This window comes from Geotrypetes seraphini, chromosome 15, assembly GCF_902459505.1.
Source record: "Geotrypetes seraphini chromosome 15, aGeoSer1.1, whole genome shotgun sequence".
In the NCBI taxonomy this organism is placed as follows: Eukaryota; Metazoa; Chordata; class Amphibia; order Gymnophiona; family Dermophiidae; genus Geotrypetes; species Geotrypetes seraphini.
In genome coordinates this window covers 44,642,211-44,655,055 of record NC_047098.1, presented here as the reverse complement: position 1 = coordinate 44,655,055, position 12,845 = coordinate 44,642,211, and the positions used below count along the sequence as shown (strand labels likewise).

The 12,845-nt window shown below is 42.3% G+C and overlaps 1 protein-coding gene across 1 annotated transcript in view; it reads right to left on the bottom strand.

The window, feature by feature from the left end:
- The window catches only part of MED13 (mediator complex subunit 13), a 432,233-nt gene that overhangs the window by 88,829 nt on the left and 330,559 nt on the right, over positions 1-12,845 (bottom strand). The window contains exon 21 of the mRNA XM_033922821.1: positions 3,387-3,606. Coding sequence (XP_033778712.1) covers positions 3,387-3,606 — 220 coding nt within the window. The remainder of the gene's footprint in view (positions 1-3,386; positions 3,607-12,845) is intronic.

Sequence of the window (12,845 nt, the reverse complement as noted above, 5' to 3'; positions counted from 1 at the left end):
AGTTGATTCTGATATAAATTTAATAAATGAGGTAAAAGAGTATTTTGAAATGTTTTATAAAACTCTACCGTAAAACCATCACCACCTGGAGCAGTCCCCATTCTAAGAGACTTCAATGCTGTTTGTAATTCTTGTAAAGATATTGGATTTTCCAAACTTCTTTTTATATGATCAGGAATCTTCGGACCTTCAATATTATTTAAAAACTCTATACCATCTTTTTCTTTATTTAAATAAGACTCAGAAGAATACAGGTTTTTATAATAATTTAAAAACTGTTTTAAAATAGGACCAATCTGAAAATGAGTTTCACCTTTTTCATCTTTTATTGCATTCAATTTTATCTTTCTTTTTTTCACTTTAAGATAATTTGCCAATAGTCTTCCCGCCTTATTTGAACTACCATAATACAAAGCTTGTTGACACATAATATTTTTTTTAGCCAAATTAGAAGAAATCTCATTATATTTATACTTTGCTTTTAATAAAGTTTGCAACGTAGAATTCTCCCACTTATTAATCAATTTTAATTCTAAATCTTTTATTTCTTGTTCCAATTCCGTAAATTGCTTATTTAATTGTTTTTTAGAATAAGCTGAAAATGATATAATTTGCCCTCTCATCGTTGCCTTAAAAGCATCTCATATTATTTCTGTAGATATTTCCTCTGTAATATTATTTTGAAAATATTCATCCATTTTTAATTGAAATTCTTCACAAAATTTTGGATATGCAAGCAATGCATTATTAAATCTCCATACCGGCCTAACATTATCTGGGTCATTAAAATTTAAAGAAATCCACACTCCTCCATGATCTGATAAAATTATTGGTTCTATAGAGGCTTGTGTAACATCTTGTATTAGCCCCTGAGAAACAAAAATATAATCAATTCTAGAAAAAGATTTATGAACATGTGAATAAAATGAAAAATCTCAATCATTAAAATGAAGAATTCTCCATATATCTTTTAAATTACAAGAATTTATAAAATTATCCAACCCTAAAGATTTTAAAATTTTACTAGGTTTTTTATCCAATAAAGGGTCCACAACAGCATTAAAATCTCCTGCCACTAACAAATTATTAGCAGCCAGTGGTAAAATTATTGGTTGTAGAGTTTTAAAATATTCAATTTGATTCGAATTAGGTACGTACACATTAAATAGCGCCACAGTATTATTGCCCATACTCATGTTCACATGCACCCATCTTCCTAATTTATCTGCTTTTACCATATTAAATCCTGCTGAACATTTTTTATTTATTAAAATTGCTACCCCAGCTTTTTTTCCCACTGCTGGTGCAAAAAAGCAATCCTTCACCCAATTACCAATTAACTTTTTTGATTCATCTCCATTAAGGTGAGTCTCCTGTATGAAATAAACATCCGCATTCTGTTTTTTTAAATATATCAATACTTTTTTCCTTTTTATCGGGTGGTTGAGACCATTAACATTTATTGAAAAAACTATAGTTTTGAAATTGCAAATATATTAATGCAATAAGAGTCATAATATTATTGTTTGTGCTAAAAATTGGTTTGACATTACTATAAATAATGGTGGATATGTGAGGAGGTAAAAAAAAAAAAAAAAAAAAAAAATTAGAAGTTTTGGTAAAATCAAAGGATGTAGGGGAAATTTGGATGTTATAATTTAAGGTATATGATACAAGAGAATGTTGTGAATGGAATGGAAATTAAAAGGGTAGCAAATATGCCAGTGTGAAATTTTAGGAGGGTTAAGTTAAAGGTATAAAATTTGTTGTGTTTGGGGAATTATTGACTTTTTGAAAAGAAAAGTCAGGAAGAAAGATTTCCATTATATATTTAATAATATTTAAAAGTGATATTTAATTTGAGGGAATATGATGTAGTCTGCCATGAAGGATGGATGTGGTTTGGATGATTGTAATTTTAAAATTTGATTTGATTATTTATGTATTTCAATAATATCTTAATGGTAATGAATGAGTAAAGAAGGGAGGGTTTATGAGAGATAAGGGAAAGGAAAAGGGAAAAAGAAAAACTTAAAAAAAAAAAAATTTTTATTACAAAAAATATAACAAAAAAAAAAAATAAAAAAAAGAGGTAAACCTTATTAAAGAAGTCATGTGTGATAAAGTGATTTTCATTTTAATATGATAATGATCTGGCTATTGGTTTAAAATTATAAATATAGCTTGTGGGGAGTTTATCTATTGCCTAGTCAAAGTGTGCGTTTCAAAGTTGGCAAATAATTCAAGGGAGGGACGGGAGGGGAGGGGGATTAAGAATATGGGAAGGGGTATAAGGGAGGGGATGGGGTTTAATAATAATTTTAAAATGGGGAAAAGAGGTTATAATATTGATGTGAGGAATATTATTGTTTTGATTTATTATAATGACTTTACACTGTGTTTTCTTAGCACCAATGAAGATGAGATTGAATTTTTCCTCTTCTTTAAACAGAAATTGGATGATGACTGCTCCTGGTGGACACTACTGGTATCGAGGGTTATTAAGCCATTGTTGATGCTCATGCATCCCTAGCAACCAGTGTAGCTCCTGGATCCATGGAGACTGATCTTTCCAATTCTGATTTTGATGGACTGGTCTTAAGTCCAAATAAGCTCTTCTCTGTCACAAGTACCTTCTGACTCTGAACAGAAAATATAAATAAGAAGGATTATCGTCAGGTCCCAAGAATTAGGAATGGGTATTTGTAACAGACATATTGCACTGAAACACCTTTTAAAGCTGCTGGAGTTTTCTTTCAGAACATCTTGTTGTCCACAAAAATAACTGCAGATAAACCAAATGATTTAATGGTGACAAATTCCTCATCTGAGAAGTTGAGGCCTACAGATGGCTCCACCAAGCTAGCATGAGAAAGCAAATTAAACTCTGTGAAAAGCTGACTAAAGTATTACTAGGGAACTAGAGAAACACTACCATGCAATGACAGGACAAACTGAAAACCATTCAATATGAAAAACCTTGGTGCTGAGGTGATTGTGACAAAAAATGGGTCCAACCAGCTCCATGAAAAAGTTTAGACTAATGAGATCCCATACAACTGTGGTGAGCAGGAAAAGATGTAGGAAACCTACTCAAAGACTTCTAAGAGAGTTGCTGGTGTAGTGCTTCCCATGCTGGGTTCTGCCAGTGACATCACCCATATGCAAGGATTTAGCAGTCCTACTTGTCCTCAAAGAAAATATACAGATTTTATTGGTATCTTCCCTAGAGACACAACCAAAATGAAAATGATTAATGAATACCACCTGTAATAGTAAAATTACATTCTGAAAATATTTTAAAAGATAAAAAATGTATATTTTCCCCAGATGCTCTAAAGGTCTAAAATACATTTCAATAATCTGAATGATCCAGTTACTCCTACCTGCACAGACAGTGTGTTCCTAATACTGGATGGAAGACTCTGTACCATCTCCAGAAAGCATCGAAGCAGCCCAAGAGTCCATATGCTGGATGAGTTTATGCCTTCATCTTTATTTTCATAAGAAAAGGGATCAACAATATAAATTACAATTGCAGGTGGGTAAGTGACAGCATGGGAATCACCATCAGTAGGTATTCCAACTTTATCCCGATCCATTGTACTGCAAGACAATAATGGAAAATACATCAACAGAAATAAAGAAATCAGACTGTGACAGGGTGCAAAATATAGAATACAATGAAACTGGACTCTCTGCCAGGAAGCAGGCATAATAAATCCCTAAATATAGAGAATGTCTTGAAGAGGTGCTGCTAAGGGGAAGAAAAACTCCATTGGAATATCTTACCTGCTGGCATTCAAACTTAGGAAAAAGATAAAACTTGGGCTTCAGTAGGTCCTCTTTTACTGATTTAGCTCAGTACTCTGCTTTTTCAGCAAGTCAGTTTAGGCAATAGTATAGCCTTTAGAGTCCCTGTTAGTGTTTTTACATAAAAAGTGTTTTAATCTAGATTAGTGTTTTAGGTTGCAATTCAGAACATAAGATAAGATCAGATTAGGGCACAGATAGCAGTTCAGGAAAGTCTTTGCTTAGTGTTTAACATTAGTTTAAAATACAGCTAGAAAACCGTAGCCCTACAGGGAATATTTTTTGAAAAGGTCTTTTTGGTTAGGCAGTTAGAAACTGCTTTTTTGTTTAGTTGCCTTTTAGTTAAACAATAGTGCCTGATTAAAGGGAAAAGTCAAAAGGCCAGGATCAGTGCAGGGTGACTCATCCAAGAGCTGCGAAAGGACTTCCAGAGACATAGAGATCTTCACTGGTTTATGTTTATATCTAGCAAAATTTCTCAACAGATTACATAAAAGTTATAGAATAAAAAACAGAAAAGAACTTGTAACACTTTGCTGGGAAACTGCTTACAAACTTGGGAAAAGGGAACCCTAAAGCTAAATAGATAATTTTTTTTTTTTTTTAGGTACTTGCTCACTTAGCAAGGGAGTTTTAGGGATAGTATTTTTCTTAGCATCGAAGGCTCTGTTAGTCTACATAGGCTAGCATTTCAAAGGGCTATTTTAAAATTGCTGTACTATCAGTATAAAGTACAGCTAATAGACACAGGCAGCTTCAGATTAGACTTTAATTCTCTCCCTCCCATCCCTGGCCTGATCTCTGATTTATAAGCCCTTGAGCAAAACAAAGATTAAAAAAGTAATTAGCTAATCTCTATTAGCTAGTAATTAGCTCGTAAGAAACAGTCTAAGAAATCCTTGGAGGGTAATCTACCAATTACATTACAAAATAATAATAAAAATTAAACATTACCATAGCCTAACATATAACTAGCAATTTTAGGGGAACTTGGGAGTACATATTCCAATTCCCTTAGCAACTTAACCAAGAAATCATCAATATTAAGATGCAGGCAGTAGTTCAGCAGCAAGATGTTTGATTATCTCCCAGTTGGTGAAAAGTCTTGTATGTGCACTCGGTGCAAAGAGCTCCTAGCACTCAGGGAATGGGTCTGATCTTTTGAGGCTAGAATAGAAGACTTGGAGGAGCTGAGGGAGACAGAGAGGTACAGGGATATTGTCCCACCTCCAGTCTGGCAACTTCTTTTTTTTTTTAAAAATATGTTTATTAAAGGATCAATGCATACGAGAAAATACAAATTATGACCATACAAGAAAGACATCAAATACAATAATCAAGGATGCAGGTAAAGAATAAGCAAATGTAGATAAATCCACAACATATCATCTCCCGTGCAGATCCAATTTTTGAATGAAACCCTCCCCTCCAGCCCCTTCCCCCCACCCTGTGCACCCATGATCTCTAACCAGCCCTAAAAGGAACTCCAATAATCCAAATAGGTCCTAGATTTCCAGCTCGCAGCCCCCCGGCGGTGCTGCCGCTCCCACCCAGCCATCAGAGACATATTAGCCCGCCACTGTTGCACTGTTGGCCGCGTGGTACCAATCCAATGGCGAAGAATTAGTTTCTTTGTGATTCCTAAGGCCACTAAAAGAAAGTGCCTTCCAGAATCGCTAACACCTGCTTCCACCAGGGGACCTGTGACACCCAACAGCAACGTCTTATAAGACCAGTCTATAAATAATCCTATAACTTTCTCCAGCTCCCGAAGCACAAAAATCCACAGGGGCCCTACATGTGAACACTCCAAAAAGTGATGTACCAAGGTGTCCCGACGAGCCGGACAACAGGGGCAGCAGTCATCAGGCCAGAGCCCCATCGTTCGTCCCTTACACCTCGCTAAATAAGATTGGTGCAGAATCTGCAGATGTACCTCCCGCAAACTCACATTAGGGGAGGCAGAAGCACATTCCCGAAAGCACAGAACTAATTCATCAGCAGTGACCTGCTCTCCCAAAGCTGAGGTCCAATCCGTTGCCATAGCATCAAGAAACCTATCAGACCGTCGTTCCCTCCCCACTTTATACCACTCCGAGAGCGTGTTAAATTCAGATGGGGCTGACAAAAACTGTTGATCCAAGGAAGTGAAGGTGGGCAAGCTGCCCTCCGGCGAACGGAGAACCAAACAATAACTTTGCATCTGCAGGTACGCAAACATAGACCCTGCGGTCCAATCCCAGCGGTCCCGACATGCCAGAAAAGAGGGAACCGATCCCGACCCCACTTCAGCAACCTGCCCCACAAAACGACACCCAGACGTCCGAGCAGAGGCAAAAAATGCATGTAACGAACCAGCAGGAAACTTAGGGTTACCCACCAATTCCGTAAAAGGCGAAGGACCCACCGCGCCCCCCAGGGAAGACCGCCACCAGCACCAGGCCATTCGTAAGGGTCGAAGCATAGGAGGGCAGGGTCCCGCCCCATGCCACAGGAGGTTAAAAACTGACACCGGAGCTGACAAAATGTACCAGAATCCAACCGGGGCAAACCTGGAAACTCCCGTATATAATTCATGTACCCATCGCAACAAAGCAGCAACATTATAAAGACGCAAATCGGGCAAGTTCACACCTCTGTGCTCGCGCCCCCTAATCAGTTTGTTGTAGCCAATTTTTACCCGGCGGGAGCGCCATATAAAGGACGAAACGATCCCCCTATAGGCCTGAACATCTTTCTGTTTGATCCAAATGGGCACCATTTGTAGTGGATACAGGAGCTTCGGCAAGAGGACCATTTTAATAAGGGCAACACGTCCCAGGAACGAAAGGGGAAACTCCATCCATTTCTTACACAGAGCTCGGACTGCATCATATTTATCAAGTACGTTCTTCCGATAGACCACCCCCGGATCTGCATGCAGATATATTCCCAGATATTTGAGCGTACCCTTAGACCATTGCAATGGAAAGGAAGGATCATGCCATAGAGTACACGGTGGGCGGACCTCCAGAGCCTCTGACTTATCAAAGTTAATTCGCAACCCAGAAAAGGCTCCAAATCTCTGTATAAGGTCTATTAATCGGGGAACCCCCTCTGCAGCATCTCCCAGAAAGATGAGCATGTCATCCGCAAACAAATTAATTTTAAATTCCTGGGAACCCAACCAAATACCACGCAAGTCGGTGCTCTGACGGATCTTAGCCGCAAGAGGCTCTAGAGCCAGGACAAAAAGCATCGGGGAGAGGGGACAAGCCCTGGCGCGTCCCCCTCTCGAGTTCAAAAGAAGAGGTAAGCTCCCCATTAATCAGGATTTGGGCTGTAGGATGAGCGTATAATGATCGAATCCCAGTCAAAAAGCTCCCCATAATGCCGAACTGAGGAAGAACCCAAAAAAGATAATCCCACAACACTTTATCGAACGCTTTTTCCGCGTCTAAACTAACTATAAGAGCGTTCTGCTGTCCCGGGTGTTGCCCAACAAGTCCAGGATTCTGAAACACCGAGAGCGCCCTCAGCACATTAGCAGACGAATAGCGGCCCGGCACAAAACCTGCCTGGTCCGAATGAATTAAATTGGGCAAAACCCGACCCAGGCGAGCCGCCATAATAGCAGCAAACAACTTGATATCTTGATTGAGCAGAGAAATAGGTCTATAGGATCCCAGCTGATCTTCCGCTCGACCCGGTTTCGGTAGAACCAAAATATTGGCATGGGTTAGTCTATGCGGAGGCAATTCACCTCTGCTAAGAGCCCCACATAGGGCTCGAAATGGGCCCACCACTCGTACCCCCAGCAACTTGTAATATTCAGAACCCAGTCCGTCAGGTCCAGGGGCTTTAGCCAATTTTAAGGCCCGAATAGCTTGTTGAATTTCCAACCCTCGCACCGGGGCATTTAACACCTCTCGCTGCTCATGTCCCAGGGACGGGAGCTGTAGGTCTTGAAAGAAAGTCGTCCTCTGTCCTGTGTCACAGGTCCCCCTGTCATATAGCGCCCTATAGTAGTTAACAAAGCTCTGCTGTATTCCAGCTTGGGCAGTTACCTCACTACCATCAGGCGCCTGAATCCTTGAAATAATATGCTTCGGAGCCCTTGAGGTAACCAAAGATGCAAGCAGTTTCCTCGCTTTGTTACCCCAGCGATGGAGGCGATATTTATACAATCTGATATCTCTAAGGGCTCTTTCTGCCAACAAATCATTAATTTGCCTACGTAGGTCAAAATATTGAGATCGAGCAGTCGTAGCACCCGGGGCATGTAAACTCCCACGCAGCGCGGCCAGACGCTGTGTTAAGTCCAACAGAGTCTTATCTTGGGCTCTGCACTTGCGGGTAATATACTCAATAATTTTACCACGCAAGACCTCCTTGCTCGCCTCCCAAAACACCACCTCTGATACATCAGAAGCAGGGTTTTCGTTCACAAAGAAATCCCATTGTTGTTCCAGGAAATCCTTAAACTCATCATCTTCATATAACGTGGGATTCATACGCCAACTAGTAGTCGACCCCTGGGACCCCGGCCTATCAATAAGCTCCAGCCAGACCAAGTGATGATCTGACAAAACACCATCTTCAATCACCACCCGTGGAATACCCGCCAGCAGAGAAGGAACCACCAGCAGGTAGTCCAAGCGACTATGAACATCATGCACTTGAGAGTGAAAAGTGAAGTCAGATTCAGTAGGATGCAGTGTGCGCCAGACATCAATCAGACCCAGTTGGTGTAGCACAAAGTTCACCCCCTTGTGATCACCTCCTTTCAATCGAGGCTTAGGCGGCTTGCAATCAACAAGTGGGTCTGCAGTGATGTTAAAGTCCCCACCTAGTACCAATTGGTATTCAGAAAAAGGCGTCAAAGCCGCTACTAATACAGAAAAAAATCTATGAGAGTATACATTAGGTGCATAAAGAGAGCAAAACACATATTTCTTCCCCAAGAAAACTCCTGCCCAGATCACATATCGCCCCTCAGGGTCCTGTATTACCTTGTGCATAGTACAAGGATGCTTTTTATGAAAGAGGCGAGCAACACCTCGCTGTCTGGAGTTATATGAAGCAAAAACTACTTCCCCTACCCAATCCCTCTTCAGTTTAACATGTTCTGTCACGCTGAGGTGAGTCTCCTGAAGCATTAGAACATCTACTTTTAATTTCTTACTGTATTGAAGTAATTTGCTGCGCTTCACTGGGGAGTGCAAGCCATCTATATTGAAGCTGGCAATCTTAACAGAACCCACAATAGCAGTTGGTAAGAAGTAATTCCCCCCAGAGACAACAAGTCTGTGGAGCAGCAGCGCCAGCCTCCCAGCCAAACCGGCACGCCACCCACTGAATTATCATTACAGTACCGATCAGAGACCCCAGGTGCATCCCCCCCCCATCCCTGCCCCACCAAAACCCCCCTCCCACCCTAATCCCAACGGCTCTTATCCCCTCAACCCTACCCCAAGTCCCCCCACTCATCGCAACCATTCGTACACCAGTCCCCACACACACATCCAAAACCCCAGCACTACCTCCGGTCCCCACTCCCTTCTCACACGAACACTCTCGTCCCCCCATCCACCATCCAGCTCCCCGACATAAAACTAAAGTGAGAACCCCCACACAAACTCTAGAGGGCTAAAACACCCAGGTATGTGAAAACATATCAAAACAGTGCAAAGAGAGCAGCATAAACAACAATAAACAGGCAATCTCTCAAACCGGCACTCAACATAATCTCAAACCAAGTGAACAGAGGCCAGAAGTCCCTGTAGCGCAGGTCCCCCTCCTCTGATGGATGACAAGGCGATGTGGCTTCCAATAGCTCAAGGAGACTGGGTAGACTGAAGTCGTGCCACGCAAGCAGGTCTCACAGGCGGCAGCAAAACATAGGCCCCCCATCAGCAGTGATCAAGGCAGAGTCAGCACCACACTGTCGGATGACCAAAACGGCTCGACAGAAGAAACACCACCAGAAATCACACGACAGACGCCCATCAGCGCTCCTGAGGCGCCGGCAGCTTCTCGAGGAACTTTTTCAGCTCATCCGCCGTGCTCATGGTGAAAGTCCGATTTTCATGAGTTAGTCTCACCTTAGCGGGGTAAAGAAATGTAAATCTTATTCCCCTTGTAACCAACTGCGAACAATACGGCGTAAGAGCCCTACGCTGCTCCGTAACTTTGGTGGAGAAATCTTGAAATAGCATAATCTTAGCCCCTTCATAGGACAGAGATCTATTTTTCTTGAACAGGTCCAGCAGGCGTGCTTTGATGGCATAATTATGGAATCTGGCCAGCACCGGCCTCGGACGGCCCGGTCCGTCTCCATCGCGACGCTGACCAACACGATGGACCCGCTCTACCACCACCGGGCCAGCCTGCTCCGCCAGGCCCAGCTCCTTCGGCAGCCATCCTTCCACCACGTGGAGAAGCTCAGAATCTTTAACTGACTCCAGGAGCCCTATCAGACGGAGATTCTTTCTGCGGGCCCTATTCTCCTGGTCCTCCACTCTCTCGAGCAGTTGGCACACTCGGGTCTCCAAGGAGTCAAGCCTGCCATCGGCGACCACCGCTCTGTCCTCCTGGGCCGAGACCCGTTCCTCCACCTGATGGATCTGCGCCGCATGGCCGGACAGCACATCTTTAATTTCATCCATGGCAGCGTGCAGCTTGGCCAGTTTGTCATCTAAAAGCTGAGAGAGGTTCCGCATGGATACATCCGAGGTGTGGTCCACTGGAGTCTCCGTTTGCGTCCCCGCCATTTTGAGAGCCGGTGCCAAGCTGTTTCTTGGGGCCTTCGGGGCTCGTGTCGGCATCCCCCGCGCCAGCCCAGCGGGAGCGAACCCGGAAGTGCGGGAGCCGAAACGATCAAAAATATATCGGCGGCGGCAGGCGTTAGGGGAGCCGAACGGTGCAGGGAGGACGGAGCTCCGCGTTCAGGCGTCCGATCAGGTGCCGGCCATCACGTGACCCCCCCCCTCCAGTCTGGCAACTTCTGTGCTGTCTCGGAGGGAGATCTTAAAGGAGAGCATCATCTTGGTGAAGTAGGAGGCAATCCTGTAGCCAGGACCTGCTCACCAAGGGATGCAATGTTCTCTTGCACTGAGGATGTATCTCCAGGGGCTTCTGCCCTGGAGGGAAGGGTTGGGACGGCCATTATAGTGGGAGATTCAATCATTAAGTATGTAGATAGCTGGGTAGCTGGTGGATGTGAGGATCACTTGGTCACTTGCCTGCCTGGTGTGAAGGTGGTTTACCTCACATGTCACTTACATAAGATTTTAGATAGTGCTGGGGAGGAGTCTGCTCTCTTGGTACATCTGGGTACCAATGATGTAGTGAAATGCAGTAGGAATGTTCTGGAAGACAAATTTAGGCTCCTCTTATGTAGGAAATTAAAATCCCAAACCTCCAGGCTAGCATTTTCTGAAGTGCTCCCATTCCACATGGACCCAAGAGATAGATAGAACTCTGGAGTCTCGATGTGTGGATGAAGCAATGGTGCAGGGAGGATGGTTTTATATTTGTTAGGAGCAAATATACTGGGGAAGGGGGAGTCTATTTCACAAAGATGGGCTCTACCTTAACCAGGTTGGAACCAGACTGCTGGCTTCAACATTTAAAAATGAGATAGAGCAGCTTTTAAACTAGAAACTGGGGGAAAGCCAACAGTAACTCAAAAGAACATGATTCAGAACAAGGTATCTTTAAAAGATATCATAAAAGGGAAGACCAAGCATCCTGATAGCGAGATTGCAATACAGGCCACGGTATACCAGGTTTCCGTAAATATAAAGGATGCTGATTTTAATGATTGCAAATTATCCATGCCAACTGCTGAGCAAATTGTAAAAAGATGTGACATTGTTTTAAATGTCTGTATGCAAATGCCAGAAGCTTAAGAAACAAGATGGGAGAGTTAGAATATATTGTACTAAATGAAGAGATAGATATAATAGGCATCTCTGAGACCTTGAAGGAAGATAACCAATAGGACACTGTCATACCAGGATACAACCTATATCAGTGACAGAACATAAGAACATAAGAAGTTGCCTCCGCTGAGTCAGACCAGAGGTCCATCTCGCCCAGCGGTCCACTCTCGCGGCGGCCCATCAGGCCCACTGCCTGAACAGTGGTCTCTGTCTAATTTTACAAATTACCTCCACAGGGTGGATCAAATTGGTGAAGGCGTAGCGTTATATGTTAAGGGGGCCTTGAATCAAATGGACTGAAAATTCTACAGGAGCAGAAACTCCTTGGAATACCTATGGGTAGAAATTCCATGTGTAAAGGGGAAAAGAATAGGAATGTACTACTGTCCACTTGACCAGGATGAACTGATAGATGCTGAAATGTTATCAGAAATTAGGGAGGCTAACAAACTGGGTAACATAATAATAATGGGTGATTTCAACTACCGGCGAGAAACAAAAAAATGGACGACCCAATGTTTCACAGTGAAAACAATCCAAACGATAAAAACAGAAGACTATGGATGATGATGTTCTAAAAAGATGATTTATTTATTTCTTCTTCCCCAAAAATCCCCACAAAACCCTAAATGGTCCGTGTTTCGGTGAACACGCATTCCTCAGGGGTCCAGTTGGATGCTATGGTCTGGACCATTATATTTGTATTTATTTGTGATTTTGGTTTGTTTGGGTTTTTTGCAGAAGAAAAAATAAATAAATCATCTTTTTAGATCATCATTCAGTGTCTTCTGTTTTTGATTTCAATTACCCCAAAATTGACTGGGTCTGTATAGGAGTTAATATGATAGCGCTACAATAATACCGTTGAACCTCACAAGTTTCCACATGGTATTGTTTCAACTCCACTGAAAGTGTTGCCATTGTGTTCAGTTAGATCCTGATAGATTCTTATTTCTTTTGATGTGCTCTCCATGGACAAGCAGAATGAATCAAATACACACCGATGTCATTTGATGGTGCTATAGACGGATTGGCTCTCCCAGGCCATTCTGAACATGTGCTAGCCACTCCACCCATTTCTGTTCCAATCTTTTCTGTACTTTGATT